A 27,403-nucleotide genomic window follows, 5' to 3' on the forward strand; every position below is an offset into this window, starting at 1 on the left:
CCCATCCTGCCCCCAGGAGCCACCAGAATCCCCTCAAACAAGAATTTTACCTTTATTTCAGGGATATTGGCTGAAGGGAGAGAGAGAAGAGGGAGGGAGGGAGGGTCTGAGGGAAGGAGGGAGCAGGAGGGAGAGGGGCTGGAGGGGAGCAGAGGAAGGAATGGCACTGGGAGCTGCAGGAGGGTGACAGTGACATGGAGCTGGGCACTCCTGGAGATGCTCCCCTGCAGCAGCTTCCTCATCTTCCTCTGCCAGGGACAGGCACAGGGCACCGGGATGGGTCCGGGTCCTCCCAGCTGGATCCCACCTCATCCCTGCTCTCCCAGTCAGATCCCACCTCATCCCTGCTCTCCCAGTCAGATCCCACCTCATCCCTGCTCTCCCAGCTGGATGCCACACTGATTCCCTGCTCTCCCAGTCAGATCCCACATTGATTCCGTGCTCTCCCAGCTGGATCCCACACTGATTCCGTGCTCTCCCAGCCAGATCCCACACTGATTCCCTGCTCTCCCAGCTGGATCCCACACTGATTCCGTGCTCTCCCAGTCAGATCCCACACTGATTCCGTGCTCTCCCAGCCAGATCCCACACTGATTCCCTGCTCTCCGAGCTGGATCCCACACTGATTCCGTGCTCTCCCAGTCAGATCCCACACTGATTCCCTGCTCTCCCAGCTGGATCCCACACTGATTCCCTGCTCTCCCAGTCAGATCCCACCTCATCCCTGCTCTCCCAGTCAGATCCCACACTGATTCCCTGCTCTCCCAGTCAGATCCCACACTGATTCCCTGCTCTCCCAGCTGGATCCCACACTGATTCCCTGCTCTCCCAGCTGGATCCCACACTGATTCCCTGCTCTCCCAGCCAGATCCCACATTGATTCCCTGCTCCAAGTGTGGTTCCAGTGGATCCCACCCCGTTCCTCTGCCCAGCTGGGTCCCCACCACCCCTGGGGCCCATTCCAGGTCACTCCATCCTGCGGGAGCAGAGGGAGAACAGGGATCCATCCCCTCAGCCTGAGCAGTGAAGCCGCAGCAGGAGGAGGCTCCACGTCCCTCTGGAGCTGTGGGAATGGCTCCAGGGAAAGAGTGGGAGCCATCCCTGCCATTCCAGAGGCAGCCCTTGATTTAACACTTCCAAACTGGGAGGAGGGACTGGGCTCTCCCCTGGCTGAGCCAGCCCTTTCATCCTTAAGGAGTGTTTCAAACATTCCTGGGACAAACTCTCCACCAGGGCAGCACCTGGATCCCGCTGTTCCCACTGGGAACATCCCTGGATGGAGCCCCAGGAAGGGCTCAGCTGTGGCCCCCTCCCAGCAGGGACAGGCTCTGCCCGGGGCACGTTTTCCCTGAGGATTTTTTTGAGGAGAAATTGGCACCAAGGGCTGCACTGGCCAGAGTGGAGTCCAGGGAGTTTGGCTGCTGACAGGACAGGACAGCCAAGGAGGAAAGGAGGGAAGTTCCATGTCCCTGTCCTTGTCCCTGGCAGTGCCAGGAGTGGCTGATCCTTCCCAAGGCCCTCTGGGCAGTGCAGCACCAGGAGCTGCTCCCAAACCTGCTCCTGACTGGGCTCCAGGACCCCCGGGGGTGTTAATCCAGACCTATCCCTGTCCCTGGGCCTAGCTTGAGCAGCCAGGATTTGATTCCAAACATGGGGCAGGAAAACAACACCCTCAGGATGGGAATCATCCACAGGGAGATCCATTCTCCTTCCTAGAATCCCTGATAACCCAGAGAGGATCCCTGGGAAGGAAGGAGAGCCTGAGCCCCTGGATGAGCCTGGAGCTGCATCCAGTGGTTAAATTAGGCTCTGGAAAAGAGCCTTAGGGGAAACGCCCAAGATTTCCTGCACTGAGCCCCATCTTCCTGAGCTTGCCATGGCCTGGTGCTATTTTAGCTCCACCTAAAGTGCTTCCCACCTTCCCTTTCATCTCCTGAGTCACCAGCCTGACTGGAGCTTGAAGATCCAAGTGAATTCCACTCGATGCCACGTCTGACAGGTACGGATTGCTTTTAAATCACCTGTAAAAAACCTCAGCATCTTCAATCCCATGGTTTTCAAATCAAGTCTCAACTCGAAGCAAATTCCCACCACGGAGGCTTTGGGGCTGGAAAAGTTGGCACAACCTCACTGCAAAATAGTGCTAAAAACACCAACTGGAGCCCGAATCCTGGAGGGATGCGGGCGTGGCTGGGACGAGGTTTCGGTCAGTCCTCGGGAAGGAGCTCTTATGGAAAAGGAAACAAAATCCAGCCCTCATCTCTTCCCGTGGAGCCACCAGGAGCCGTGGGCCGAGCTCTTGGCGATGCTCAGCTTCTCCTCGGGGCTGAAGTGCAGGATGGCCAGGATGGCCGTGAGCGTCTGCTGCCGGCCCCGCGCGTCCGGCAGCGTCAGGAACCGGTACACCACGTTCTTCAGGTACTCCAGGTTGGCTCCTTCCCTGCTCTTATCCCGGCAGTTCTTCTGGATCTCGCCCCGCAGCGCCGCCACCTCCTCGCGGTGCTTGTCCTCCTCGGCCAGGGCCCTGCCCTGCAGCTGGTGCAGCTGCACCTCCAGCCGGTGCTTGTGCTTGCGCAGCGCCGCGATCTCCACCTCCTTGCGCGCCAGCTGCTCCGCGTACAAGAAGAAGGTGGGCTCGGAGCCGGAGCACAGCTGCAGCTCCTGCGGCAGGATCTCCGAGGAATCCTGGCTGGGAGCGTCCCCCGGGCCGGGGCCGCCGTCCCGGCAGCTCTTGGGGCCGTGGGGCAGCGTGAGGGCGCGGAGCTGCTCCAGCTCCCGGTCCTTCTCGGCCAGCACGGCCAGCGCCCGGTCCCGCTGCTTGTGCATCTCCTCCTCCAGGTGCAGCGCCCGCTCCCGGAACTCCAGCTGGCACCGCTCCAGCTCCTGCCGGTGCAGCTGCTGCAGCTGGGACAGCTCCTGCTTCCTGGCCTCCAGCTCCTGCCGGTGCCGCTTCTCCGTGTCGTCCGCGGCCAGCTGCAGCAGCACGTGCTTGTCCTGGAGCTCCGCCAGCTGCTCCCGCGCCTCCTCCAGCTCCTTGGCCAGGCCCACGTCCTTGGTGGCCTTGCTCTTGAGCACCTGCTGCGCCCTCACCTTGTAGCGCTCAAACTCCTCCTTGAGCTGCCTCAGCTCCTGCTGGCAGTGCCCGCCCGGGGCCTTGTCCCCGTTCCCGTCCCCGCTGCCCGTGGACAGCTCCGGCTCCCGCGGCTCCTCCGCCTCCGGGCCCTTCCCGGCCGCCGCCTGCAGGAGCTTCCGCAGCTTCTCCATCTTCTCCTTGAGCACGCTCACGTCCAGGGTGGCCTCCTCCACAGCCACCTCGCCCAGGGAGCGGCTGGAGGCGGCCATGGCCAAGGTCTTGTTCTCCAGGTCCAGCTGCACGATGCGGTCCTTGAGCCTCTGGATGGTGCCCTGGTCCCTCTGCTTGGCCTTCTCGTAGGTGCCCAGCAGCTCGGACACCTGGGACACCTGGGCCTCCAGCTCGGCCACGCGCTGCTCCTCCTGCTGCGAGCGCTGCCGGAGCTGCTCCTCGGCCTGGGCTGTCTGTGCAGGGACACAGCGGGGTTAGGGCAGCACGGGGACACACCTGGGGTCACACGGGGACCCTGCTCTGCTCCAAACCAACAAGGGGCCCTCCCCACCCCGGGAATTCTGCCGGAGATACCTCCCTGTCCTGGCTTTTCAGGGATTCGTGTGTTTGGAATCCTGGAATGGCTTAGGTGGGAAGGGACCTCAGAGCCCTTCCAGGGCTGCCATGGGCAGGGACACCTCCCACTGTCCCAGGCTGCTCCCAGCCCCAATGTCCAGCCTGGCCTTGGGCACTGCCAGGGATCCAGAGGCAGCCACAGCTGCTCTGGACAGCCAGTGCCATTCATTTCAAACCTCCTGGAATCAGAGGGACTGGGAAGTGGAATTTGTCTGACTCCAGCCCCACTCCCTGGATACATCCCACAGAGAGCTGCTCCCGACTTTGTCATCCCGTCAATCCAAGCCAGGATTCTTTGGACTCTCAGAGACTGGGAGAGGGAATTTGGCTTCTGTAGCCCCAAACCCTGCCCCAGTCCCTGGACCCCACCCTCCTTCCCAGCCAGCAATCACCTTCTTCATCTCCTGCACCAGCTGCAGCTGGAAGTGGTTCTTGAGGCCGGCCATCTCCTCCTGCAGCTCCTGGATCCGCGGGTCGGCCTTGCCGCTCTCGTCGCGCGCGCCCTGCAGCTCCCTGCGCAGCTCCTCCAGCTCCAGGCTCAGCTGCCGCGCGTGCTGCTCGTGGCCCTGGGCTCGCTCTGCGGCGTTGGCACCGCCGGCCAGCGCCTCCCGGGCCTGCTGCAGCTCCTGCTCGGCGGCGTGGCGCGCGGCGCGCTCGGCGCGCAGCAGCTCCTGCAGCTCGCGCAGCATCAGCCCGTGGTCGCCCTGCTCGCGCTCCCGCTCGCGCTGCTGCGCGGCCAGGCAGGCCCGGGTCTGGGCCAGCTGCTCCTGCAGCCGCTGCAGCTCGGCGTCCTGCCGCCCCGCCTCGGCCGCCGCCTCCTCCAGCTCCTGCTTCATCTGCCGCCGCTCCGCCTGGTACGAGGCCTCCATGCGCGACTTCTCCTGCGTCACCGTGGCCAGCGCGCCCGTCAGCGTGGCCAGCTGCGCCTTCAGCTGCTGCAGCCGCCGCTCGGGCTCGGCGGCGCAGAGCTCCCCGCCCTCGGCGCCGCTCGGCTCCTCGGCTCTCGGGGAAGGGGCGGCCACGGGTTTGTCCTCCTCGTCCCCCCTGGGCTGGCCGGCCGCAGTGTCCGCGCTGGTGGCCGTCCCCGCGCTGTCCTCGCTGTGCTCCGAGCTCCGGTCGTCCGGGGAGCCCCCGGCTGCGGGTGGGGGCACCGCCAGCTCCCCATCGTGGGACAAGGAGAGCACCTTCAGGCTGGCTTCCAGCGCCTCCTTCTCCTTCAGCAGGCTCTTGTAGGCGTGGACGACGTCCTTGAGGCGCGCCTGGAAGCGCAGGAGCTGCTGCTTCTGCGTCTCGATGGTCTCCAGCAGCTCCTTCCTGCTGGGGCCGCCCCCGAAGTTCATCCCGAACTTCTCCATGGCGGGGGAACCTGGGGGCGAGCAGGGCAAGCAGAAAGGGCACCTTTGGGATGGGCAGGAGCACTGCCCTGGGCACACCAGGACACCAAACGGGCAGCAAACATGAAAAACACCACCCTGACCATGGCCTGCCCAGGAGCACCACCCTGAGCCCCCCAGGACCCCCACACTGACCCCGCCAGGACAGGACCCTGACCCCCAGGACACCACTCTGAACCCCCCTCCAGGCCCCCCTTCCCAACCCCTCCCGGGACCCCCATACTGACCCCCCGGACACCACTCTGAACTCCCCAGAGAGCCCCCGGACCCCCCGGGCCCTCCGCTGTTGCCTCCTCAGGACCACCCTGACCCCTCAGGACCCTTCAGACTCCATCCCGACCCCCAGGGCCACCGTGACCCGCCCGGACACCACCCGGGCCCCTCCACCGTCACCCCCTCAGGACCACCCCGACTCCCCCCCGATCCCTCCGGACGCCCCGCAATCCCCGGCCCCGCCACCCTCAGCCCCCGGACCCCCGGTCCCCCCTCACCTCCGGCCGGTTCCGCCGCGCCGCCACTTCCGCCGGAAGCCGCCGGGGAGGCGGGGAAAGGGAGCGGTTACAGGCGGGGCGGAGCCACGCCCCATATAAAGCCATATGTGGGCGTGGCCACAAACGGGGCGTGGCCCTGCGCGCGACGCAGATCGCTGCATGGGCGTGGCCAGTTGCGTTGGGGGCGTGGTCTGATGGCGAGGGGCGCGGCCTGAGCGCCAGTGTGTCCCCAAGGCGTGGTCATTCAGGTGGGCGTGGCCTTCGGCCCGGCACCGCGTGGCCGTGACAACAGGGTGGTCCCCTGTCCCTCCGTGTGTCCCCACAGTGTCCCGTGTCCCCCCGTGTTCCCCACGTCCCCCGTGTCCCCTCCGTGTCCCTCCGTGTCCCCTCCGTGTACCCCGTGTTCCCCTCATGTCTCCCCGTGTCCCTCATGTCCCCCCATGTCCCTCGTGTCTCCCCGTGTGCCCCTGTGTCCACCCGTGTCACCCCATGTCCCCTCGTGTCCCCCCGTGTACCCCGTGTCCCCCTGTGTCCACCCGTGTCACCCCATGTCCCCTCGTGTCCCCTTGTGTTCTTCCCGTGTCCCGTCCCGCACCTCATGTGTCCTCGTGTCCCCCCATGTCCTCCCCATGTTCCCCCTCGTCCCCCGTGTCCCCTCCGTGTCCCTCCGTGTCCTCCGTGTCCACACCATGTCCCTCCGTGTCCCCTCCGTGTCCCCCGTGTTCCCCCCATGTCCCCCCGTGTCCCCCCATGTCTCCCCGTTTCTCCCCCCATCCCCTCGTGACCCCCCAGCCCCGTGTCCCCCGTGTCCCCTCCGTGTCGCCCGGAGGGGGTCTCAGTGCCAGCCTGCACGGGGGTTGTGGCGGCTGGGGCAGAGCCCCCGGGCAGGGAGGTGACACCGAGCAGTGTCACCGCCGCGGACAGCAGAGCGGGACGAGCAGTGTCGCGCCCCCTCCCGTGCTGTCCCCACGGCGGTCGCTGTCCCCTGCAGCCCCTGCAGCCCCTCTGCAAGGGAGTGTCCCCTCTGGGGAGAGCCTGGAGGAGCATCCCGGTGCTCCGGATAACGATGGGGAGGAACCCTCCGGATAACGATGGGGAGGAACCCTCCGGATAACGATGGCGAGGAACCCTCCGGATAACGATGGGGAGGAGCTGGAGCTGCCTCGGGTCTGTCCGAGCCCCCCCTGGCAGTGCCACCTCAGCCGGGGCCCGTCCCCGCTGTCCCCTGCGGGACGGCCCCGGGGCCGCTCGTGGCGTGGCCGGAATCCCCCGGAGCAGCCGGGAGGAATAAAACTGGAACCGTGCTGGTTCCGCGTCCGTGGGTCCGGCCCCGCCCTGTCCTTGGCCAGGGGCTGTGGCCAGCAAAGCTCCGGCCTCCACAGAGACCCCGGGACAAAACTTTGTCACCCGTTTGCACATTCTGAGCCGACAAAGAAACGGATGTTCATTGGCTCTAAATTACATAAAAATCTCTTTCATTAATTTGCGTCTGTCTTCTACTGGTTATTGGATGCTTCCTTGGGCAGGGACACCTCCCAGTGTCCCAGGCTGCTCCAGCCCCAGTGTCCAGCCTGGCCTGGGACACTCCAGGGATGCAGGGGCAGCCCCAGCTGCTCTGGCAGTTCCAGCCCAGCCAGGAATTCCTCATTGCCCAGATCCCATCCATGCCTGCCCCCTGGCAGTGGGAGCCATTCCCTGTGTCCTGTCCCTGCAGGCCTTGTCCCCAGTCCCTCTGCAGCTCTCCTGCAGCCCCTCCAGGCCCTGGAATGTGCTGGAAGCTCTCCCTGGATCCTTCTCCTCTCCAGGTGAGCACCCCCAGCTCTCCCAGCCTGGCTCCCTGGGCACTGAGGGGCTCCAGCCCTGGAGCAGCTCCGGGGCCTCCTCTGGGCTCTCTCCAGCAGCTCCAGGTGCTGCTGCTGTGTCCCCAGGGCTGGGGCAGCTCTGCAGGTGGGGTCTCACCTGAGGGGGCACGGGGGCAGGATCCCCCCTGCCCTGCTGCCCACTGGGCTCAGCCCAGGGCTGGGGGGTTCTGGGCTGGGTCAGGTCCAGCTCTCAGCCCCAGCACCCCAAAATCCTTCTCCCAGGGCTGCTCCAGCTGCTCATGCCCAGCCCGGTGCCGGCAGGGTCTGACCACTGACACCCTGTGTTGGCGCTCTGGGGCGCTGCCCCCAGAACATTCCACGTGTCTGTGACCCCGAGCTGCCCCTCCCTGCCGTGCCCCGCACATGGAACCGGCCCCTCTGTGACATCACCCCGCCCTGGTGGCACCGTGGGCAGCGCCAGGGCCGTGGGTGTCACCAGAGGTGACAGCTCTGCGCTGGCTCTGCCACCTGCGCTGGCACCGATGGCTTTGTTGTGGCTGCTCGTCCTGCTGGCCCTGGCTGGGCCCGTGGGGGGCACCTGGGACACCTGCAGGTCAGTGACCCGGGGGCTTGGGGACACTCGGGGGTTCCCTGGCCCAGAGGAGCCCCTCGGGGTCCCTGTCCCTGCTGTCCCCGAGCAGGGCAGTGATGGCTGTGTGCTTCCAGAGGCACCTGCGGGCTCCGGCCCTTGGATTCTGACCGCAGCACTGCTGATGACACGTCCCATGTGGGTGGCACCAGTGTCCAGCCAGGGGCCTGGCCCGGCATCGTCAGCATCCAGGCCACCTGGGAGAACGGCACGTGGCACATGTGCACGGGTGTCCTCCTCAGCTCCCAGTGGGTCCTCACGGTCGCACACTGCTTCGCCAGGGCCGGGTAAGAGACAGCAGGGACAGAGATGTCCCCAGAGCACGGGGCAGGCGCCCAGCTCGCAGCACCAGGGCCACTTCCCTGTCCACCCGGGGAAGCAGAAGGCCGGGAAATGCTGGGCTGCTGCAGCCCATGGCTCTGCTCCCTGTCACCCCTCTGTCCATCTGCTCCCCAGGGGCATCTCCATGTGGGACGTGGTGATAGGGGCCTCAGATCTGAGACAGCCAGGCCCCGAGGCTGTGGTGAGACGCATCCAGAGGCTCCTGGTGCACCAGCACTACGTGGCTGCCACGGCCAGGAACGACATCGCCCTGGTGGAGCTGAACCAGCCCGTGGAGTGCAGCGACTACATCCAGCTGGGCTGTGTGCCCGACGCCTCGCTCAGGGTCTCAGAGCTGAAATCCTGCTACATCGCCGGCTGGAACTTTGCCAGAAGTGAGTTCTCCAATAGGATGTGCGCTCCCAGAGCGAGCTGGGCACCCCGGGGTCATGGGCTGGGCACTCCGGGGACATGGGCTGGGCACTCCGGGATCACGGGCTGGGCACTCCGGGGACACAGGCTGGACACCCCGGGGACACAGGCTGGGCACTCCGGGGACATGGGCTGGACACCCTGGGGACACGGGCTGGGCACCCCGGGGACACGGGCTGGACACCCTGGGGACACGGGCTGGGCACCCCGGGGACACGGGCTGGGCACCCTGGGGACACGGGCTGGGCACCCCGGGGACACCAGCTGGGCACCCCGGGGACACCACACGGGCTGGGCACAGACAGAGTCCGGCCGCAGGACGCCAGCGGGGCCGGCTCGGAGCAGCCCGGGCTGGGGGAAGGAGTCCCCGCCAAGACGGGGCGTGGAACGGGATGAGCTGTAAGGTCCCTGCTCACCCAGACAATTCCTGCTGGCCCTGTGAAACCTCGGGGGAGATGGGTCTGGTCCCTTCCCCAGGCCAACAGCAGGGACACAGCTGGACAACATCGCTCCGTGGGGAAGGGGCAGAGCCAGGAAGGGGGTTCACCCTAGGCAGGGGAGGGGATGGGTATCGAGCTGCTGGGGGCTCATTCCCCTCTGTGCCCACAGCTCAGGGAACAGGCATGGTGCTGCAGGAGTCCAAGGTCCACCTCATGGACACGGAGCTCTGCAACAGCAGCCGGTGGTACGCGGGGGCCGTTCATGCTGGCAACCTGTGTGCTGGCTACCCACACGGTACTATTGACACCTGCCAGGTAGGAGCCCCCACACACAGCCAAGCCTGTCCCCTGTCCACCCCTCCCCTCCCCACCCGTGGGTCCCTGTCCTATGTCCCCTTGTCCCCAAGCCCTGTTCCCGCCCACAAAGCCCATCCAGTGGCCCCAGCAGACCCAAAGTGTGGATGTGACCCTGGAACATCTGTCCTCTGCACATCTGGGACCCACGTGCAGAGATCGGGGAGCCCCCGACCTGTGCTGGGAGTGTGCTGGGAATGTGGACCTGGCAGGGATTGGGGAAGAGGAGCCAGCCCCGGGACTGGGGGAGAGGAGCCAGCCCTGGGACTGGGGGAGAGGAGCCAGCCCTGGGACCGGGGGAGAGGAGCCAGCCCTGGGATTGGGGGCGAGGAGCCAGCCCTGGGACTGGGGGAGAGGAGCCAGCCCTGGGATTGGGGGAGAGGAGCCAGCCCTGGGACTGGGGGAGAGGAGTCAGCCCTGGGATTGGGGGAGAGGGGCCAGCCCTGGGACCGGGGGAGAGGAGCCAGCCCTGGGGCTGGCAGCAGCCCGCCACTGTCGCTGAACCATCTCTCCTGGCACAGGGGGACAGTGGGGGTCCCCTCGTCTGCAAGGACAACAGAGCTGACTACTACTGGCTGGTGGGCTTGAACAGCTGGGGAAGAGGCTGTGACAGAGCCAGGCACCCCGGGATCTACACCTCCACTCAGCACTTCTACAACTGGATCCTGATCCAGACGAGCCTGAGCCCTGCAGACATAAGTGGTACGGCACCGGAGCCGAACTGCGCCCCGACTCCTGAGCCGGAGGTCACCATGACTTCTGAGGAGTCCCCGACGCCAGGGCCAGAGCCAGAGGCAGAAACAATGCCAACATCAGTGCCAGAGCCGACGCCAGAGCTGGTGGTGCCAGGGCCAGAGCTGACTCCAGAGCCGACGCCAGAGGTGGAGCTGGTAACAGACACGACATCAGTGCCAGAGCTGGTAACAGAGCTGATGCCAGAGCCGGAGCCTGTGCCAGAGCCAACCCCAGAGCCAGAGCTGGTGCCAGAGCCGGAGCCTGTGCCAGAGCCAACCCCAGAGCCAGAGCTGGTGCCAGAGCCGGAGCCTGTGCCAGAGCCAGCCCCAGAGCCAGAGCTGGTGCCAGAGCCGGAGCTAGTGCCAGAGCCAACCCCAGAGCCAGAGCTGGTGCCAGAACCGGAGTTGGTGCCACAGCCAACCCCAGAGCCAGAGCTGGTGCCAGAACCGACACCAGTGCCAGTGCTAGATCCAATGCCAGAGCCGACGCCAGAACCGACGCCAGTGCCGACGACAGTCCCGGTGCCAGAGCCATCGCTAGTGCCAGAGTCAACGGTAGGTCCAGAGCCGACACCAGAGCCAGAGCAGGAGCCGGAGTTGGTGCCTGAGCCGGAGCCAGAGCTGGTGCCAGAGCCAACACCAGAGCCAGCCATCCCCCCGGTGCCCGAGGAGCCGGCGCCAACACCGGAACCAGAACCGGCACCGGACCCGGACAGGCTTCTGCTGATCTCGGTGCCGTACCAGAGCCTGGTGCAGTTCTGCGACCTGCTCAGGGATTTCCTGCAGTTCCTGAGGGACCAGCTGGGCTGAGCGGAGCCGGAGCGGACGCGGTTCTGGCTGCAGAACGCGGCCCCGGCCCGCTCCGTTCCGGCTCGGTCGCCGCCGCGGGGCCCGAGGCGGCCGCAGCCCCGGGGCCGCTGTGGCCCCCCGCCCCTCCCCTGCCGCCCCCCGTGCCGCAGTCCCGTTCGCTGTTGAAACAACGCTGTTCGTGCTCCCCAGCACCGCGCTCTCTGCGCCGTTCCGCCCGCGGGCAGGGCCGGGAGCCGGGAGGGAGAACGAGCGGGGCTGGCCCGCTTCGGGAGGAGGCGCGGAGCGCTCGGGGCGGAGTGGGAAAAGCGGTTTAATAACGGGAACGGCAGCAGCCCGGAGCCCCGAGGGACGCGGAGCTGCGGGAGGTGCCACCCTGAGCTGCTGTGGCCACCCAGCGCTGTCCCCTCTGTCACCAGCTCCTGCCTCTGAGGCTGCCGGGACCCCCGGTCCCACCCCCGCTGTGCCCTCGGGCCCGGTTGGGATCCCCGGACCCGGGACATTCCCTCCGCTCCAGCGGGATCGCGGCTCCACAGAGCTGTCCTGGCTCTGGGGGAGGCGCTGGATCCTGGTGACCCTCCCGACTCGAATCAGGGATCCTCGATTCCGCGATCCACCCGTGTCTGGAGGTGGTTTGGGACCTGCCGCGGACTGGCCCGGCCATGCTGGCCCGGCTGCCACCGAAGCCCGCCCTGCACGGATATCCTCAGTTCGGGGCTCGGGGGGAGTCGGAGCCCCCCATCCTGCCAGGGCCGCTCCGGGCCGGCACACCCTGGGCCGTGGGGGCGGGTGAGGGGCTCGGGTGGCGGGTGCGGGTCGGTGGCAGCGGGGGCTCAGCGGGGCTCCAGGCCCCAGGCTGGCAGCGGGGTGAGCCCGGGGGACAGCAGGGTGAAGGGGGTTCTCTCCAGGTGCTGCCAGGGCGCTGGAGCGGGGCTTCCACCAGGAGCCAGACCTGCGGGATGGACACGGGGCTCAGGCATCGTCCCCGGCGCGCCGGGCCCTGGGAGGGGACTCCCAGGGGACCCCCAGCCCCAGAAGGCCGGGGTGGCCCCTCGTACCGCAGCAAGCGTCGTCCCAGGCGCAGGGCCCGGAGGCGCAGAGGTGCAGCGGGGCCGGGGGGCGCGGGTGGGTGGCGAGGCCGCGGAGGGGCTGCGCCGAGCCCGCGGGGGTGTCCGGGAGGGGCTGCGCGCGGACCAGAGAGTGCCGGGTCACAGGGCTGCTCCGGGACCCGGTCACCCCGAGGGGACCGGCAGAGGGCCGGGACGCCCCAAACAGGGCTCCCGAGGGGAGCGCGGGCTCCAGAGGGTGCCCGAGCTTGTTGGGGTGTCCCCAGCCCCCCGGGACCGGCCGTGTCCTACCTGTGCGGCAGCTGCGGCGGCGGGACCGACAGCGGGTGGGACCCAGTCGCACCAGGAGCCTGCGTGGGCACGGGCGGGGACAATGTCCTGGCTTGGGCACCGCGCGGGCCCCGGCCCGGCTCCCCGGGGCGCACGGGGAGCGGCCGCGTCCTTTCCCCGGCTCCCAGAGGGGCTCTGGGAAGCAACCCCCGGGGTCCCAGCGCCAAATGTCAGCCGCCCTCCCTCCCGGGGGCGCCCCTGGGCCCCAACCCCTCCTCGGGCGGCAGGTCCCACGTCCCGTCCCCTCGGTCCCCGAGCTGTCACCTGCGCCACCAGCCTCCAGCTGCCGCTTGCTCTCTCTCCGCCACTTGGCTCGGCGGTTCGAGAACCAGACCTGGGGAGAGGGGAGGAGCTGAGGCTGCCGCCCCCCGCCCGCCCCAGGGCCCCTCGGCACAGCTCTGAGCCCCGGGACACGGGCTCGTCACAGCCCGGGTGTGAGCAGGGACGGGGAGGGACACGGGCACAGAAAGGAGCTCGATCCCAGACATGGGCACGGGCGTGGGCAAAGGAATGCCCGTGTCCTGATCCCAGGCACGCACATGGGCACGGGCAGAGAAAAGAGTTTGATTCTGGGCATCAGAAGGGTCTTGATCCCAAACATGGACAGGGACAAGGGGTTCCATCCCGGGAATGGGCACGGTCCTGGGCAGAGGAAGGCTTTGATCCTGCGTCTTCCCCACCTCATGGGCTGGGAGCACACGCCAGGCTCCGGGCGTGTCCCCGGCGCAGGGCACGGGACCCTCGGGGCTGCTCTCGTGTGTGCTCTGTCGTGCTGCGGGGGCGGGCAGCGCTGTCCTGGCACGGGGGACTCGCTGCTGGCACTGCCTGCACACCCAGAGGCCGGCAGTGGGAAGGGGCTGCTGTGCACCGAGAGAGCCTCGGCAGGGGCACAGGGATGGGGGTCTGGAGCTGCTGGGAGGAACGTGTGGGGGGGGTGTGCCATGAAATGTGCCAGGTGTGCCAGGTGTACCATGGAGAGACCCCCGAGCCAGGACAAGCCCAGCCCTGGGGAGTCACTCCCGCCATCCGGAGCCCGTCCCCACCCCTGTCGCCAGCAGCGGTGACACGGTTTGGAGATGTCCCCGAAGGCAGGAGGGCTCCCAGTCCCCCTGACCGGCGGCCCCGATCCCGGCGGTCCCTCGGGGCTACTCCGGCCCCCGGGACGCGGCCGCGCTCCCGCTCGGAGCGAGGCGTGTCCCCTCTTACCCTGATGGTGGTGTCGGGCAGCTGGGTGGCCGCGGCCAGGCTCTCGCGGGTGGCGCTGTCCGGGTACTGTCCCCTCTGGAACTCTGCAAGCGGCATCGGGGTGAGCGGGGTCAGGTCGGGGCAGCGACCCCCGGCACCCGGGCAGGAGGCGCCAGGACGTGACTGCAGCCAGACCGCGGGGGCAGGGGACTGGGGTGTTCTGGGGTGCTCTGGGGTGGTTTGGGGTGCTCTAGGGTGGTTTGGGGTGTTCTGGGGTGCTCTGGGGTGGTTTGGGGTGTTCTGGGGTGGTTTGGGGTGGTTTGGGGCGCTCTGGGGTGTTCTGGGGAGCTCTGGGGTGTTCTGGGGCGCTCTGGGGTGGTTTGGGGTGCTCTGGGGTGGTTTGGGGTGTTCTGGGGTGCTCTGGGGTGGTTTGGGGTGTTCTGGGGAGCTCTGGGGTGGTTTGGGGCGCTCTGGGGTGTTCTGGGGAGCTCTGGGGTGTTCTGGGGCGCTCTGGGGTGGTTTGGGGTGCTCTGGGGTGGTTTGGGGTGCTCTGGGCTGCTCTGGGGTGGTTTGGGGTGCTCTGGGGTGGTTTGGGGTGCTCTGGGGTGCTCTGGGGTGGTTTGGGGTGTTCTGGGGTGCTCTGGGGTGGTTTGGGGCCCCGCAGCAGTGGCCGGGCCGCCCACAGGAGCACGAGTTCGCCCCGAAAGCGGCATTTCCCCCCGGGGACCGTCCCGCTCGGAGCCGGCATCCCGCGGGGAGCACACCTTCCTCCAGAGCCTCCGCCTGCTGCCTGGAGAACACGGTCCGGTTCCTGCCCCCGCCCCTGTGCCCGGGGCCCGGCGGCAGCCGCCGGCCGGGAGCGCAGCCCTGCGGGGGCTCCTGGCTGCCCGGGGCCGCGGGGGGCTGCGGGGCGGGGGGCGCGGCCGGAGGGGACACTGCGGGGACAGAGAGGCAGAAGTTGGGGGCGCACCCGGTGCTGGGGGCTCCCCGGAGGGGCCGGGAAGGGTCAGGAGGGGTCCGAGCTTTGGGGCAAGGCTTACCCCGTGGCCGCGGGTCCCGGGGCTCGGCCGCCAGCCGGAGGTCGCTGGGCAGGGTCCTGAGCACGCGGTTGATGGAGGAGACCTGGGTAGGGGAGAGGGGATGTGCCGGGAGGGGACGGGACCCCCGGGGCTGCGGGGGGACGGGAATGGAGGTGGAGCTGTCTCTGGGATGCTCTCCGGAGCCAGGGATTCTCCGGCCCGGGGCCGAGCCCGTCTGCTCCCGGTTTGTGATGCAGGACCTCGGAATCCCGGGGACCGACAGGATCTAACGGGAGGCGATTGGCCCGGAGGGGGATCGGAGGGTGAGTCTGTCCTTGGGAAGCACAGCTCGCCTTGACCAGCAGGGACACTTGTCACGGAGCCACTGCGGTGTCCCGCGGCCCGAGGAAGCAGCTGGGCTCGGGGGTGGCGGCCGGGGCTCTGCTTCCGCCGGGAAGGAGCGATTTGCCTTCCCCTCCCCACCCTCTCTAGCTCGGCGTTTCACCTTGCACCGAGCCCTTCCCTGTGGATCCTTCCCATTCCCGAGTCCTTCCCACGGGCCCGAGCCCTTTCCATCACTCCGAGCCCTTCCCGGGGCATCCACCCCACTGCCCCGAGCCCTTCCCCGCGCACCATTCCCACCTCCCGCCCCCCGGCCGTGGGGCCGGGCCCCCTGCCCTGCCTGGCCCGGGAATTCCCGCAGCCCCGGGGCTCTCCGGCAGAACTCACGCTGGGGATGCCGCTGCTGGCGCAGATTCCCTCGGCGTGCAGCTGCCGGCGGATCTCCCAGGCGAAGAGCCCGGGCTGCTCCAGCTTCAGCCGCGCGATCCTGGCCACCACGGCGGGGGTGGCCATGCGGGGCTTGCTGCCCCCCACGGCCTTGGGACCCACGGCCCCCGTCCGGTAGTAGCGGCCCAGGATTTTGCTGACGCAGCCGTTGGACACCTGCGGACAGAACTTCAGCGCGGGGAGGATTTGGGAGGGGCAGGAGACCCCCAGCCCCGGGCCGGGCGCACCTTGAGGCTGCGGGAGATGTCGGAGCTGCGGGCGCCGCTCGCCGCCAGCGCGATGATTCTCTGCCTCTTGCACGTGGGGAGGGGGCGGCCGTTCAGGAAGAGCCCCCCGAGCTGGTTCACCCCGCTGGGCCCTGGGGAGGGGGACAGGGCTGGGGGGGACCGGGGCTGCCGGTCCTGCCCTCCTGGCTTCCCAGCACGGCACCGGGAAAGGGACCAGGAGCCGTGGAGCTGAGGAGGTCTGGAGGGGCTGGGCAGGGGGAGCTGGGGCTTGCAGGGACGTGGGGCTCGGTGCTGGGGGTGGGTGCAGGCAGGGAATGGGGGCGCCGGCCCCAGGAATCAGGAAAAACACCCCCTGGAAGAGCACGGGTAGAATTTGGGAAGGGCAGGGAGGTGACAGTCTAGGGGGCTGGATGTCCCCGGGAGCCGGGAGGGCCCTGCGGAGCCGCGGGTGGGCGGACGCGTTTGTGCCGGAGCAGGGAATGGTGGCACGGCACATCCCCGGCCCTCGCCGGGAACGCCGCGACCCCGCGCCAGGAGCCGCCGCGATCCTCACCTCGGTGTTGCATCGTGGAGAGGCTTCACGGGGCTGTGGGTGCCTGGGAAGTCCCCGTGGGAGACGGGGGATGCTGCGGGGCCGGATAAATCAGCGCCGCTGTCCAGGGCTCAGCCACGACCCTGCTGCGAGGAGGAGGGACACGGGCAGGAATCTTGGAGCAGAGGATGGGAACAGTTGAAGACAACTTGGGAAGTCCTTGTGCTCCAGGCACAGCGGATAAAGACCCGAAAAAGAGGTCACAGGGCTCCGGAGAGGCTCGGGAGACACGGGGAATGCTGCCGGTGCTGCCCGCACTGAGCAGCCACCGGCACGGAACGGAGCCGCCGCGGCTGAGTCACGTCCCAGCGCCTGCTGAGCTCCCCTGGACACCCCACGGGGACAGGGGGTCCCCACGCCCACCCCACCCCAGCTGGGTGCCGGCATACACAGGGAATGGAGGGATCCCCCACGCCCACCACGCTCCCAGGCAGGAATTCCTAATTCCCAAGATCCCATCCATGCCTGCCCTCTGGCACTGGGAGCCATTCCCTGTGTGCTGTCCCTGCAGGCCTTGTCCCCAGTCCCTCTGCAGCTCTCCTGGAGCCCCTCCAGGCCCTGGAAGGGCTCTGAGCTCTCCCTGGATCCTTTCTGTCTCCATGCTGGACACTCCCAGCCCTCCCAGCCTGGCTCCATAGGATTTCCCAGCAGGATTCTCACAGGGACACCGGTGCCTGTGCCTCTCCTGCCTGAGCAGCAGCGGAGCCACAGAGGTGCCACCGAGCCTGGCTGCTGCTGCTCCCCCCACGGCCTTGCCAGAGCCCCCAGTCCACCCGGGGTTTCACCTGGAACATCCCCAAACCCTCCCAGTACCCCCAGTGTGGGGCTTTCCCTGCCACATTCCCCAAATCCCACCGCGCCTCTTCCCTGCACAGCCCGAGGGAGTTTGGCGACACCGACCCTCGGAAATCCAGGAAAAGCCAAATAAATCCAACAATAGGGACAAGCCCGCAGGTTTCCCGCAGGTGAGCGGCAGAGCCGAGGCGCATCCCGTCCGCCTCTGCTCGGAGAGGGATGGACCGCCCCGGGGCGATGCGCGGAGGCTGCTCCGGGAGACAGGGAGGGAAGGAGGAACAGCGCACGAGTCCCCTCGAGGGCCGCGCAGCCCCCAGCGCTCCCTGCCTTGGCCCGTGCCGTGCCCGCAGGTGACACAGGGATTTCTCTCCCCCAGGGAAAGCCTGTGGGGAGGCTGGGAGCACTGGGAAAGCCGAGCTGCGAGCCCTCGGTGCCCCCGGGGTGGTGCCGAAGAGCCCTGGAGCCGGGATGAACTCGGTCCCTGTGCGGCGCAGGGACAAGGAGCCAGCGGGGAGCAGCGAGGACGGGCCAGAGCCAGCACCTCCCGGGGACCCCAGAGCTTCTCCAGGTCAAAGCCCGCTCGCCACCAATTCCTGCAGCCTTCACACGCAGGGAAGGACGCCCGGGAGAGCGGGAATGCCCGGAGCGGCGCAAGGAGGTACCTGTGGAGCCTCGAGGGAGCTGGACCCGAGCGTCCCGGGAGCCGGGCGGGCGCTCAGTGCCGGCAGAGGGGCCGTGATGTCACCGCAGGAGGGAGAGGAGGACGGGGAGGAAGGGGCGGCCCGATGTGACCGCGCCCAGCACACGCCCGGCCCGGGGGGCTCCGTCCGGCTTCGGGGGCGCTCGGGGCCCCCCGGGCCGGGAACAGAGTCGGGGCCGGGTGAGCGCCGGTGTTTCAGCACCTGCGGCCGGCGGACAGCACGGCCCGGCCGCGTCCCCGCGCCCCGGAGCATCCCCGGGGATCCCTCGGCGGAGCCCCCTGAGGGGCTTCGCTCCCGCGTCTCTCCCGCAAAGCAAACAGGGACATATGGGATTCAATCATAAATCCACCTTCGCTTTTATTACATCGATTTAATTTATTTTGGGTGCTGAACAAATAGAAGGCGGCCCCCGGGGTGGCGGCTGGGCCCCGGCGGGGACTCCCCGGTGTGCTCCAGGCGAGGCGCCGGCACAGATGGCCCCTTCTTGGAAGATTAAAAAAAAAAACAACGTTGTAAACCTTTCAAGTAAAATATTTGAAGAGCAAATATTAGCCAGCGAGGAGCCCATCACCGTGGCCCTCCGCGCCCGGCCCCGCGAGTCATCCAGCGTTATTTGCACCCCGGCCCCGGCCCCCGGGCTCCGCACTGCTGCCCGCCTTTGGAAAATACCATATGCTCCGAATTACATATTAACCACGGCCCTGCGGGGCCCGGGCCCGGCCCCGGCCCCCGGGGAGCCGCCGCGCCGCCCCCCCGCCGCCCCCGGGGCGCCCCGGCTGTGCCGCACCTCGGAGCCGGGCTCGGGCTCCCGGCGGCGAGGGGAGCGCCGGCACCCAGGGCCGGGTCCCCCCGCTCCGCACCGGCCGCCCGGGACACCCCCGCTCCGCGCCGGCCGTGGGGGAGCCCCGGAGGAGCCCCCGGGCCGGGCCAGCCCCGTGCGTAACGCGGCCGCGGGGAGCGGGGCGCGGGGCTCGGCGGCGGGGCGGGGGGGCCGGGCCCGTCCCTGTCCCCGTGTCCCCGGGCCCGGGCGGGGGGCGGCGCGGGGGGCTCCGGGCCGGCCCCGGAGCGGCGGGGCTGCCCCCGGGGCTGTGCGCGCTGGGACCGGGCGCGCCGGGCTCCGGTGCGCACAGCCCCGGCCGGCTCCGCGCCACTCCCCGGCCGGCCCCGCGGTGCCCCGGCGGCGGGAGAAGCCCCCGAAGCCGCCCGGGGAGCCGGGGGAGCCCCGCGGGCCCGGGGGGAGGCGGCGGCGGCGGGCACCGGGCCGTGCGTCCCTGGAGCGGCGCGGGCGCGGCGGCTGCTGCGGCCTCGGGCACCGGAAACCGGGCCGGGGAAAGGCGGGGAGGAGAGCGGGGAGAGCGGGGAGAGGGGCAGAGATGGGACGGGGGAGATGTGGAGAGGGGAAGATGTGGGGAGGTGGAGAGATGGACACGTGGAGAGCAGAGATGGAGAGGTGGAGACGCGGAGGGACAGAGTCGGGAAGAGACAGGGAAGTGGAGAGGTGGGCACGGGAGAGGTGGAGACAGATGGAGAGGTGGCGAAAGGGAGAGAAGGAGAGGAGGAGATGAGGACGAGGGGGGGGGACAGATGTTGGGACATGGAGAGGTGACAGTGTGGAGAGAGGGAGACATGGAGACAAGGACACGGAGAGGAGAAAAGGCAGAGGTGGAGAAATGCTAAAATGGAGAGATGGAGAATTGGAGAGGTGGAGAGATGGAGGCAGAATTATCGAGACATGGAAAGGTGGAGGGGTGAAGGTGTGAAGACGTGGAATGATGGAGAGGGGGAAAGGAGAGGTGTGGATGTGTAATCAGGGAGCTTGGAGAGGTGCAAAGGCAGAGGTGGAGCGGTGGAGACATCTGGGGACATGGAGAAGTGGGGACAGAGCTCTGGAGGGGCGGAGGGAAGATCCAGCACCCACCGTGCCATTTGTGCTTCTGTGACCCCGCCCTGCTCCTCGGGAAGAGCTTTTGCAGGGATTCTGAGGGTGCTGAGCACGCCAGGGATAGCCAGGGGACGCTTCGCTTGGAAAGGCGGGGTGCCCCGGGCTGCCCCCAGGCAGCAGCTGGCACACGGTGCCTCTGCCCGGGTGGCCGCGAATGCCAGCACGCAGCGGGGGGTGGTGGGGACCCGAGTGTCCCCTGCTGCCAGAGCCTGGTCACTCCAGCTGGAGCTGGGAGGAAAGGGAAAAAGCCCGGTCCCCACTGTCCCCAGGCAGGATCAGGGCCCTGTTGAGGACACCGGGGGCTGTGGCGGGGAGCACAGAGCTCCCCAAAGGAGGTCGTGTCCCAGGAAAGGCGCTCATGGCAGCAGCTCAGCAGGGAGGGGTGTCCCCACGGCTCTGCGGGGAGTTTGCAGGGCACAGGGATCCAACTGAGCAGATCCAGCACCACCACCTTTATATCCAGCTCCATTTTCATCTGCACCTTCACTTCTGCCTCCGTATTCGTGTCTTAGTCTCCATCTCCATCTTTGTATCCTTTTATTTTCCCCTCTGCTTTCACCTCTGCTTCATCTCCATCTCTGCCTCCATCTCTGCTTTTACCTCCATCCCACCTCCTCCTCCACTCCCAGACCATCTCCATCTCCATTCCCAATCCCATTGCCCACCTTGGTCCCCGTTTCCATGCCATCCCCATCCCATCGTCTCTGGGCTGTTCCAGAGGGAGGCACCGGGAGAGCCCCGTGCAGCCCGGGCCGTGGCTCTGGGCAGAGCTGCCCCGCCCGGGGGTCGCTTTCCCCTGCACTGCCCCGTCCCTGGTCCCAGCCGCCGTGCCCAGAGCGTCTGTGCCCCCTGGTGTCCCTGCAGGAGGGGGGGCTGAGCCCTCCCCGCCCGGGAGCACGGCTGGCGCCGGGGACAGCAATCCCTGTCCCCATGCCAGGCTGGCACCAGGAACGGGGTGTGCGGGGACTGGGGTCTGCAGCTGGGAAGGGACACAGGGGACAGGGACCTGCAGGGACAGTGGGTGAGGAGCTGGGAGGAAGGAGGGGACCTGCTCTGCCAGAGGAGTGACAGCAGCACCGCCCGGGAACGGGACAGGGGGGTACGGGGACAGGGAGGGACACGGGGACAGGGAGGGACACGGGGACAGGGAGGGACACGGGGACAGGGACAGGGAGGGACACGGGGACGGGGACAGGGAGGGACACGGGGACGGGGACAGGGAGAGACACAGGGACAGGGAGGGACACGGGAATGGGGACAGAGTGGCACAGGGACATGGACACAGGAACAGGGAGGGACACTGGAACAGGGACACAGAGTGGCACAGGAACAGGGACAGGAAGGGACACAGGACTGGGGACATGGAGGAAAACAGGAATGGGAACAGGGTCGTGAAGGGAAAAGGGAACAGGAACAGAGAGAGGATGGAGCAGGGATGCGGAGGGACACGGGACCAGGGAAATGAAAAAGGTGGAACAGGGATGTGGATGGGATGGAACATGGACACAGAGGGGATGAAACAGGGACATGGAGGGACAAGGGAACAGGGACAGGGATAGGATAGAACAGGGACGTGGAGGGACAAGGGAACAGGGACAGGGATAGGATAGAACAGGGACGTGGAGGGACACAGGACCAGGGAAATGGTGGAACATGGACATGGGGTGGCACAGGAACAGGGAGGGAATGGAATGGGAACATGAAGTGGAACAGGAATGGGAACAGGGACACAGAGGGGCACAGGACCAGGGACCCAGAGGGAGAGGAGCAGACACAGAGGGAGCAGATCAGGGAATGCCATTACCCCAGGAGATTTCCACAGCGAGGCACAGCTGCCAAAGCACCGCAGCTCCTTGCTGGGGCTTTGTCTGGAGCTCAGTGCCTGCATTCCCTGAGTGGCACTGGCGGGAGCAGGAGCGGCAGGGCCCCCATCCCACAGGGAACATCTGCCAGTGGCTCAGAGGAACCGGGTCCCAGGGTCCCCCCAGTCCCAGGGCACCCCCAGGCTGCACACAGGGGTGGGCGCTGGGATAATCGGATGTGGGACAAACAGGTTTAGGAATTCCCATCCCTGCCCACAGGAGACCTGGCAGTTCCGGGGCTCCACACCCAGTTCCCGGTGTTCCCTCTCCTCATCCCAGCTCAGAGCCAGCTCTGGGGATGGCTGGGAGGGCAGAGGGATGAGGTGCAGCTCCCAGGGGATCCACTCAGCATTCCCATCCCTGGCAGTGCCCAAGGCCAGGCTGGACACTGGGGCTGGAGCAGGCTGGGACAGTGGGAGGTGTCCCTGCCATGGCAGGGGTGGCACTGTGGGGCTCTGGGGTCCCTTCCCACCCATTCCAGGATTCCCTGATTTCCCTCCCTCTGTCGCTCCCGTCTGCACGTCCAAGGCTGTTCTGCACCAGTCTGGGCTTTCTCCCTGCAGAAGGTCACCCTGCTCCTCACTGAGCACCAGGATGCCTGGAAAATCCCATTATTCCCCTGCAGAAAGCACGGGTGGAAGTTAAAAGCCCAGATGACTCAGCCGACCAAGAAAACTGAATTTATCCCCACGTTCCCACCTACAATTTCACTTTCTTTTCCATCAAAATGATTATTATTACAGGATTCGGGCTAAAAGAGGCAATTTGGGGGCTTGTAGGTGTCCTCCCCATCATTTCTGGTGGAATGCAGGTGCAAGATGGGACAGTGATATGGCAGGCCCAGAAATTCCACGGATCAGGATAACGGAGCTGCTTTTCCAGGTTTTTGGGCAGAGATTTCCTGCCCCGGAAAAGGGGCTAAATATTAAAAACGGGGAGAAAACCAAGAAATTAATAAATTACCATCAAAAAGGCTGGAGCAGGGAGGTCAGAAGCGTGGAAGGTTGTGGCAGGTAGGGAGAGGGTGGGAAGGGGATTCCTCATGGACTGGGAGACTCTGGCCCAGCCGGTGCAGCAAACTCCGGGAGCGGGACCGCCGGGACCCTCCGGGAAAGGGGCGGGGGCTGCACCGGGACCTGCGCGTGGAGACAAACCCCGGAGAGAGCACACGTGGGAAAACTTCGGGAACACGGGGATAAAAATATCATAGGGTGGGAAAATGCGCTGCGCCCAGCGGGAGACGCCGGCCGGGCGGATTCCCGTGGGCTCTGATCCCTCCCAGGTGCGCCCCAATCGCCCCCAGGTGCGTCCCACACTCGGGGGCTTCACCCGCGGGACACGGGGCCTCTCCCAGCCCGGTGTGCGGCACCGGGGCCGCTCCGTTCCCGGTCCCTGGATTCCCTCCGTGGCCGCGCCAATGTCCCCTGTCACCCACGAGTGACACGGCTCCGCTCGGGGCCGGTAGAGGTGACACCGGGAGCGGCACCGGGAGCATCCCGAGCGCCTCCCGAGGGGCGGGAGCTTGTCCGGAGGACCCCAGCCGGTGGTACGGGACACGGCGGGAGGGTTTTCCCCGCTGGGGGCTGGGGTAACTGGGGTCACTCAGGGACGGGAGGGACCCCCGGAGGGGCGGGCAGTGCCGGGGTCCCCTGAGGGAGGACATCCCGGGGCTGTGTCCGGACCGCGGGTGTCCCCATCCGGACGCGGTGACCATGGGTGACCTCGGCTGCTCGAGGCCACCCGGCCCAGCAGCGCCGCTGTCCCCGGTGCCCCGGCAGGACGCGGGTGGTCCCGACAGGGTGCCGTGTCCGTGGGCAAGGGGGGGTTTTGGGGTGCGGGTGCAGAGGGAAGCGACCCCCGGGCAGCGGGGCCGTCCCTGCCACCGCCCCCAAACCAGCCAGAGGTGCGTGCCCCATTCTCCCCCTTTTTCCCCCAAACCCGCGGGGTCCGGGCTGGCAGCGGGAGGCTCCGGTGGCCCGGGGGTATTAGTGGGGGTGTCACGGAGGGGCCGCACAGAGTGCAGGGGGACCCCACCGGGGCTGCACTGGGGGACCCCCGGCTCCTGTGGGAGTGTCCCGGGGGTCCCAGCTCCCCTGGGGCCGTGCTGGGGTCCCCTCCAATCCCGGGGCTGGGTCGGGCTGGGTCTGGGGTCCCCTCCAACACCGGGGCGGGGCCGGGCCGAGGTGGGCCGGGGTGGGTCGGGGGTCGCCCTTGCGGCGACCCCCGACCCACCCCGGCCCGGCCCCGGGGTTGGCGCGCGCCACTGACGAAAAGAGGTGTGTCCCTACCAAGCCCCACCCCTCGATGACGAAGAGGGGCGTGTCCCGGCGCGGCCCCGCCCCCGGCGCGGCGCGAGGCCACGTGTGCGCGCGGGCGGCCTTTGCCGACGTGTCCCTGGCGCCGCGCGCCCCGGAAGTCCCGCCCCCTCCCGCGCGCCGGGCTGGGCGGGGCCGCGAGGGGCGTGACGTCACCAGCACCGCGCCGCCATTGGCCGAGGCGCGCCGGGGCGGGGCGGTGCGCGCGGCGGGAGCGGCCGCCCGTTGGCCGCCGGCCGCGCGGGAGGGGCGGAGCCGCGCGGAGGCCGCGCCCCTCCCTCTGCTCAGGCCCCGCCCCTCAGTCCCTTCCGCGCTCGCCCCGGGCCCCGCCGCGCTCCCGCCGCCCGTGCCCGGCCCGGCCCGACCCGGCCCGGCCTCTCCGCCCGCCCGGCCCCGCCATGGCCTCTGCGGCCAACCCCGGCCAGGGCGGCTCCGCGCCGCCGCCCGTCGTCCAGCGCGGCATCGTCAAGATGGTAAGGGCTGTGCCCGCCGCTCCCCGCACCGACCCCGCGCCTCGCCGGTGACCGGAGACCCCCATCTCCCGCAGACTCCTCCGGGGCCCGGGGCCCCGCTCCGCTGCCCTCCTCCCTTCCCGGTAACCGGGAGCCTGTCCGCTCCCCGCCCGGTGCCCGGCTCCCCCTGCCCGGTGCAGCCCGTCCGGTGCTCCCGGGCCCCGTCCGGCGGCAGTTGCTGATCCGTTACCGCCCGCTGCCCGGCACCTCTCGCTGCACCCTGGGATCCCCCTGCAGCCCGGCTCCCCTACGCCGCCCCGGCACCGGGCACTGCGCGCTCCCGGTGCCGTCCGGGCTGCTGGGACGGGGCAGGAGGAGCTTTGGGTCCCGGGGCCGGAGCCGGTGGTCCCGCTCCGCTGCCGGTCCCGGAGCCCCGAGGGGTCGCGGAGCAGCGGCCTCGCGGGGCCGCCGGCAGCGGGGCCGTCCCGGGGGTGCCGCACGTGCTCCGCTCGCTGCCCCTCCCGGGGCATCCCCGGGGCGGGGCGGGGCGGCGGGACGGGATCCCCGAGCCCCGGTCGGGTCCCCACGGGACAGCGCGGGGATGGGGTCCCCCGGCCGCTCCGGGGTCCCCGGGAAGGGTCCCAGTCCCCGCGCCAGGGCCCCACGTGTGCCGGCAGCGGGGCCCGCCAGAGCGAAGGTCGGGTTCAGTCCCGGGCGCCGTGTCCCCGTCCCGTGTCCCCATCCCGTGTCCCCTCCTGGTCCTGTCCCGCCCCAGCCCGTTCCCTGCCGTGCCTCCAAGCCCCCAGATTGCCGTGCCCGAGTCCGGGTGGATCCGGGGGTCTCGGCTGACCCCTTCACCCACTGCTGCCTCCGCAGTGAGACCTGTTCCCGGCTGTCACTGCCGCCCCGAGCCTGTGGCCGTGCTGGGGACAGGGCTGGGGACGCCACAGGATGGACCCTGCAAGTCTGGGGATGCATGGCAGGGATCTAGGGATGGATCCCGAAGGTTTGGGATGGGCACTGGCATCTGAGGCTGGACTCTGAATCTGGGGGTGGACACTGGGGGTCTGTGGTCAGACACCGGGGCTTTGGGGACACCGGGGCTTTGGGGACATTGCAGGTCTGCTCTGGCACCATCCCTGTGCCGTGTGTCACTGGTGACAGGGGGATCTGCTGCTGCCACCCTGCCCTGGCTCCTGCCCTACCTGCAGATTTTGGGATGCTCAGGAAACCCTCCCCTGGCTGCCTGTGCCCGCCCGATCCATCCACGGGGGCGTGGATCCACAGCAGATTTTGGGGAGAATTTTGGGGTCTGCTGGCTGGGAGGCAGCTGTGCCTGCGTCCCATAGCCCAGAATGTGCTCTGTGGTCCCCTTCCAGGCCAGGCAGCCCAAAATCCCTGTGGGAGAGGGGGTCCCTGGCTCTCTGTGGTGCCAGCCACGTGCTCGGCTGTGGCTCCCTCACAGCTCTGAGGTTTTGGGGGTTTTGCACCTTCCTGTTGCAATCACAGTGCAGCTCACTGGAATCACAGCGAGACTACGAGGTTTGAGAGCAGGAGTTTGGCAGCAGGATGGGGATGAAGAGCAGGAATTTTCCTCCCACTCCTGTCAGGATTTTTAACCCTTAGTGCCCCACAGGGGCAGCTCTGGATTCTGGATGTGCCCGTGGGATTTCGGAGCTCCGGAGCCACCTTGGCAGCACGAGATGGGTCTGTGCACCCCGTGTGTCTGTGCTGTTTCCAGGCTGGATTAAGCCTGGTTTAAGCCCAAATTTCTCTGATGGAGCCCTCAGTGGGACAGATGGGCCCTGGGGTGACTCTTGCTGGCCAGGTGGGACAGTGACACCTGTCTGCTGGTTCTATTGCCATCCCTGGAGCAGTTCTCCAGCTGGGATCCCAACAGCCATGCGGGCGTGTGGCCACTCCGTGGGCAGGGCCACAGGGAGCAGGAGCCAGGATGAAATATCCCCCCAGAGCACTGCACTGACCCTGGAACGTGGGGCAGCTCCGCCAAGGACCCCACCCCGGGATCCAGGGCTCGTGCTGGGCATTGAGCAGAGCAGCTCCAGCATCCTCTGGCCTCCCCGTGCCCTATAAATTAAAGATTAGGGTTAATTACAGCCATGAAACCTCTAAGCCTTAAGCACAGAGCCTTTGCTGGGCTCGCTCCGCGTGCGGCTCGGCCGCAGTTCCCGGTGGCTCTGCTGAGGCTCCAGGGGGTGCAGGGGCACCCTGAGCCTCGGGGTGGGCTCTGGGGGCTCATCCTGAGGGGTTTGGTGTCCTGGGCACGGGGCTGGGCTGGCTCTGGTGATGGGACAGAGCTGGAGGGGGTTGGGATCCCTGCGAGCATCCGTGGGGATTTCGGGGGGTGGGGAAATCCCCGGGGCAGGCACTGGAACCGACCCGAGGCTGGATCAGAGAGCTGGGAGTGGGGACAGGGAGATCCTTGGGTGTAGTGTGAGGGGATGGGGAGTGGGGCTGCCCCAGCCCATCCCCAGCGCTGCAGCTGTGAGAAGCAGGTGAGCAGCACTGACAGCAACGAGCCATGGAGTGCCCAGGTGTGCCCCGGGAGCAGAGGGCACACAGGTGCACTGCATGAACCTGAGGGCATAAAAGGGTGGGCAGAGAACAACAGGGCAGACGCCTGCAGCCTTCTCAAGTGGTGTGGGGTTACCCTGTGTGGGGTGAAGCCTTCTGAGGTTGTAGGGTGACACTCTGTGTGTCGTGGCTGTCTCAACGGTGACATATGCTGTGACCCTTGGGAACTGGGGGATCCTCAGGGTCAGGGAGAACCTTGGGAACAGGGAGTTCCCTGGGAACAGGGAGATCCCAGCACACTGGCCCAGAGCCCAGCCCTGCTGCAGGACCTGGGGAATGTGGCTGTGGGTGTGAGGGAACCCTGGAGAGGGGATTGGGCTGGCAGTGCCCAGCCTGGGGCTCTCGGAGCCAAAGCTGTGGCTGGGCTCATCCACCCAGTGTAAAATCCCGATTTTCCAAATCCTCCTT

General features: G+C 67.8%; 3 protein-coding genes across 3 annotated transcripts in view; 2 read left to right on the forward strand and 1 right to left on the reverse strand.

Moving 5' to 3' along the window:
* Window positions 1-33: 33 nt before the first annotated feature.
* Window positions 34-5,647, reverse strand: GCC1 (GRIP and coiled-coil domain containing 1). Its single transcript, XM_059847677.1, has 4 exons — window positions 5,586-5,647; window positions 4,093-5,066; window positions 622-3,537; window positions 34-337 (listed from the first exon to the last, which is right to left on the reverse strand). The coding sequence occupies exons 2-3, from the start codon at window positions 5,053-5,055 to the stop codon at window positions 2,257-2,259; spliced, it is 2,244 nt and encodes a 747-aa protein (XP_059703660.1). The 5' UTR covers window positions 5,056-5,066; window positions 5,586-5,647; the 3' UTR covers window positions 34-337; window positions 622-2,256.
* A 2,267-nt stretch (window positions 5,648-7,914) lies between these two features.
* On the forward strand, window positions 7,915-11,127 carry LOC132328195 (acrosin-like). The gene is made up of 5 exons (XM_059847954.1): window positions 7,915-8,000; window positions 8,114-8,323; window positions 8,493-8,752; window positions 9,399-9,544; window positions 10,105-11,127. Exons 1-5 carry the CDS (start codon window positions 7,930-7,932, stop codon window positions 11,125-11,127), a joined length of 1,710 nt encoding a protein of 569 aa, XP_059703937.1. The 5' UTR covers window positions 7,915-7,929.
* Window positions 11,128-24,258: 13,131 nt separating this feature from the next.
* The window catches only part of SND1 (staphylococcal nuclease and tudor domain containing 1), an 80,190-nt gene continuing 77,045 nt past the window's right edge, over window positions 24,259-27,403 (forward strand). The window contains exon 1 of the mRNA XM_059847681.1: window positions 24,259-24,421. Coding sequence (XP_059703664.1) covers window positions 24,347-24,421 — 75 coding nt within the window. The 5' untranslated portion in view covers window positions 24,259-24,346. The remainder of the gene's footprint in view (window positions 24,422-27,403) is intronic.

Source organism: Haemorhous mexicanus, chromosome 5 (genome assembly GCF_027477595.1).
Source record: "Haemorhous mexicanus isolate bHaeMex1 chromosome 5, bHaeMex1.pri, whole genome shotgun sequence".
NCBI lineage: Eukaryota > Metazoa > Chordata > Aves > Passeriformes > Fringillidae > Haemorhous > Haemorhous mexicanus.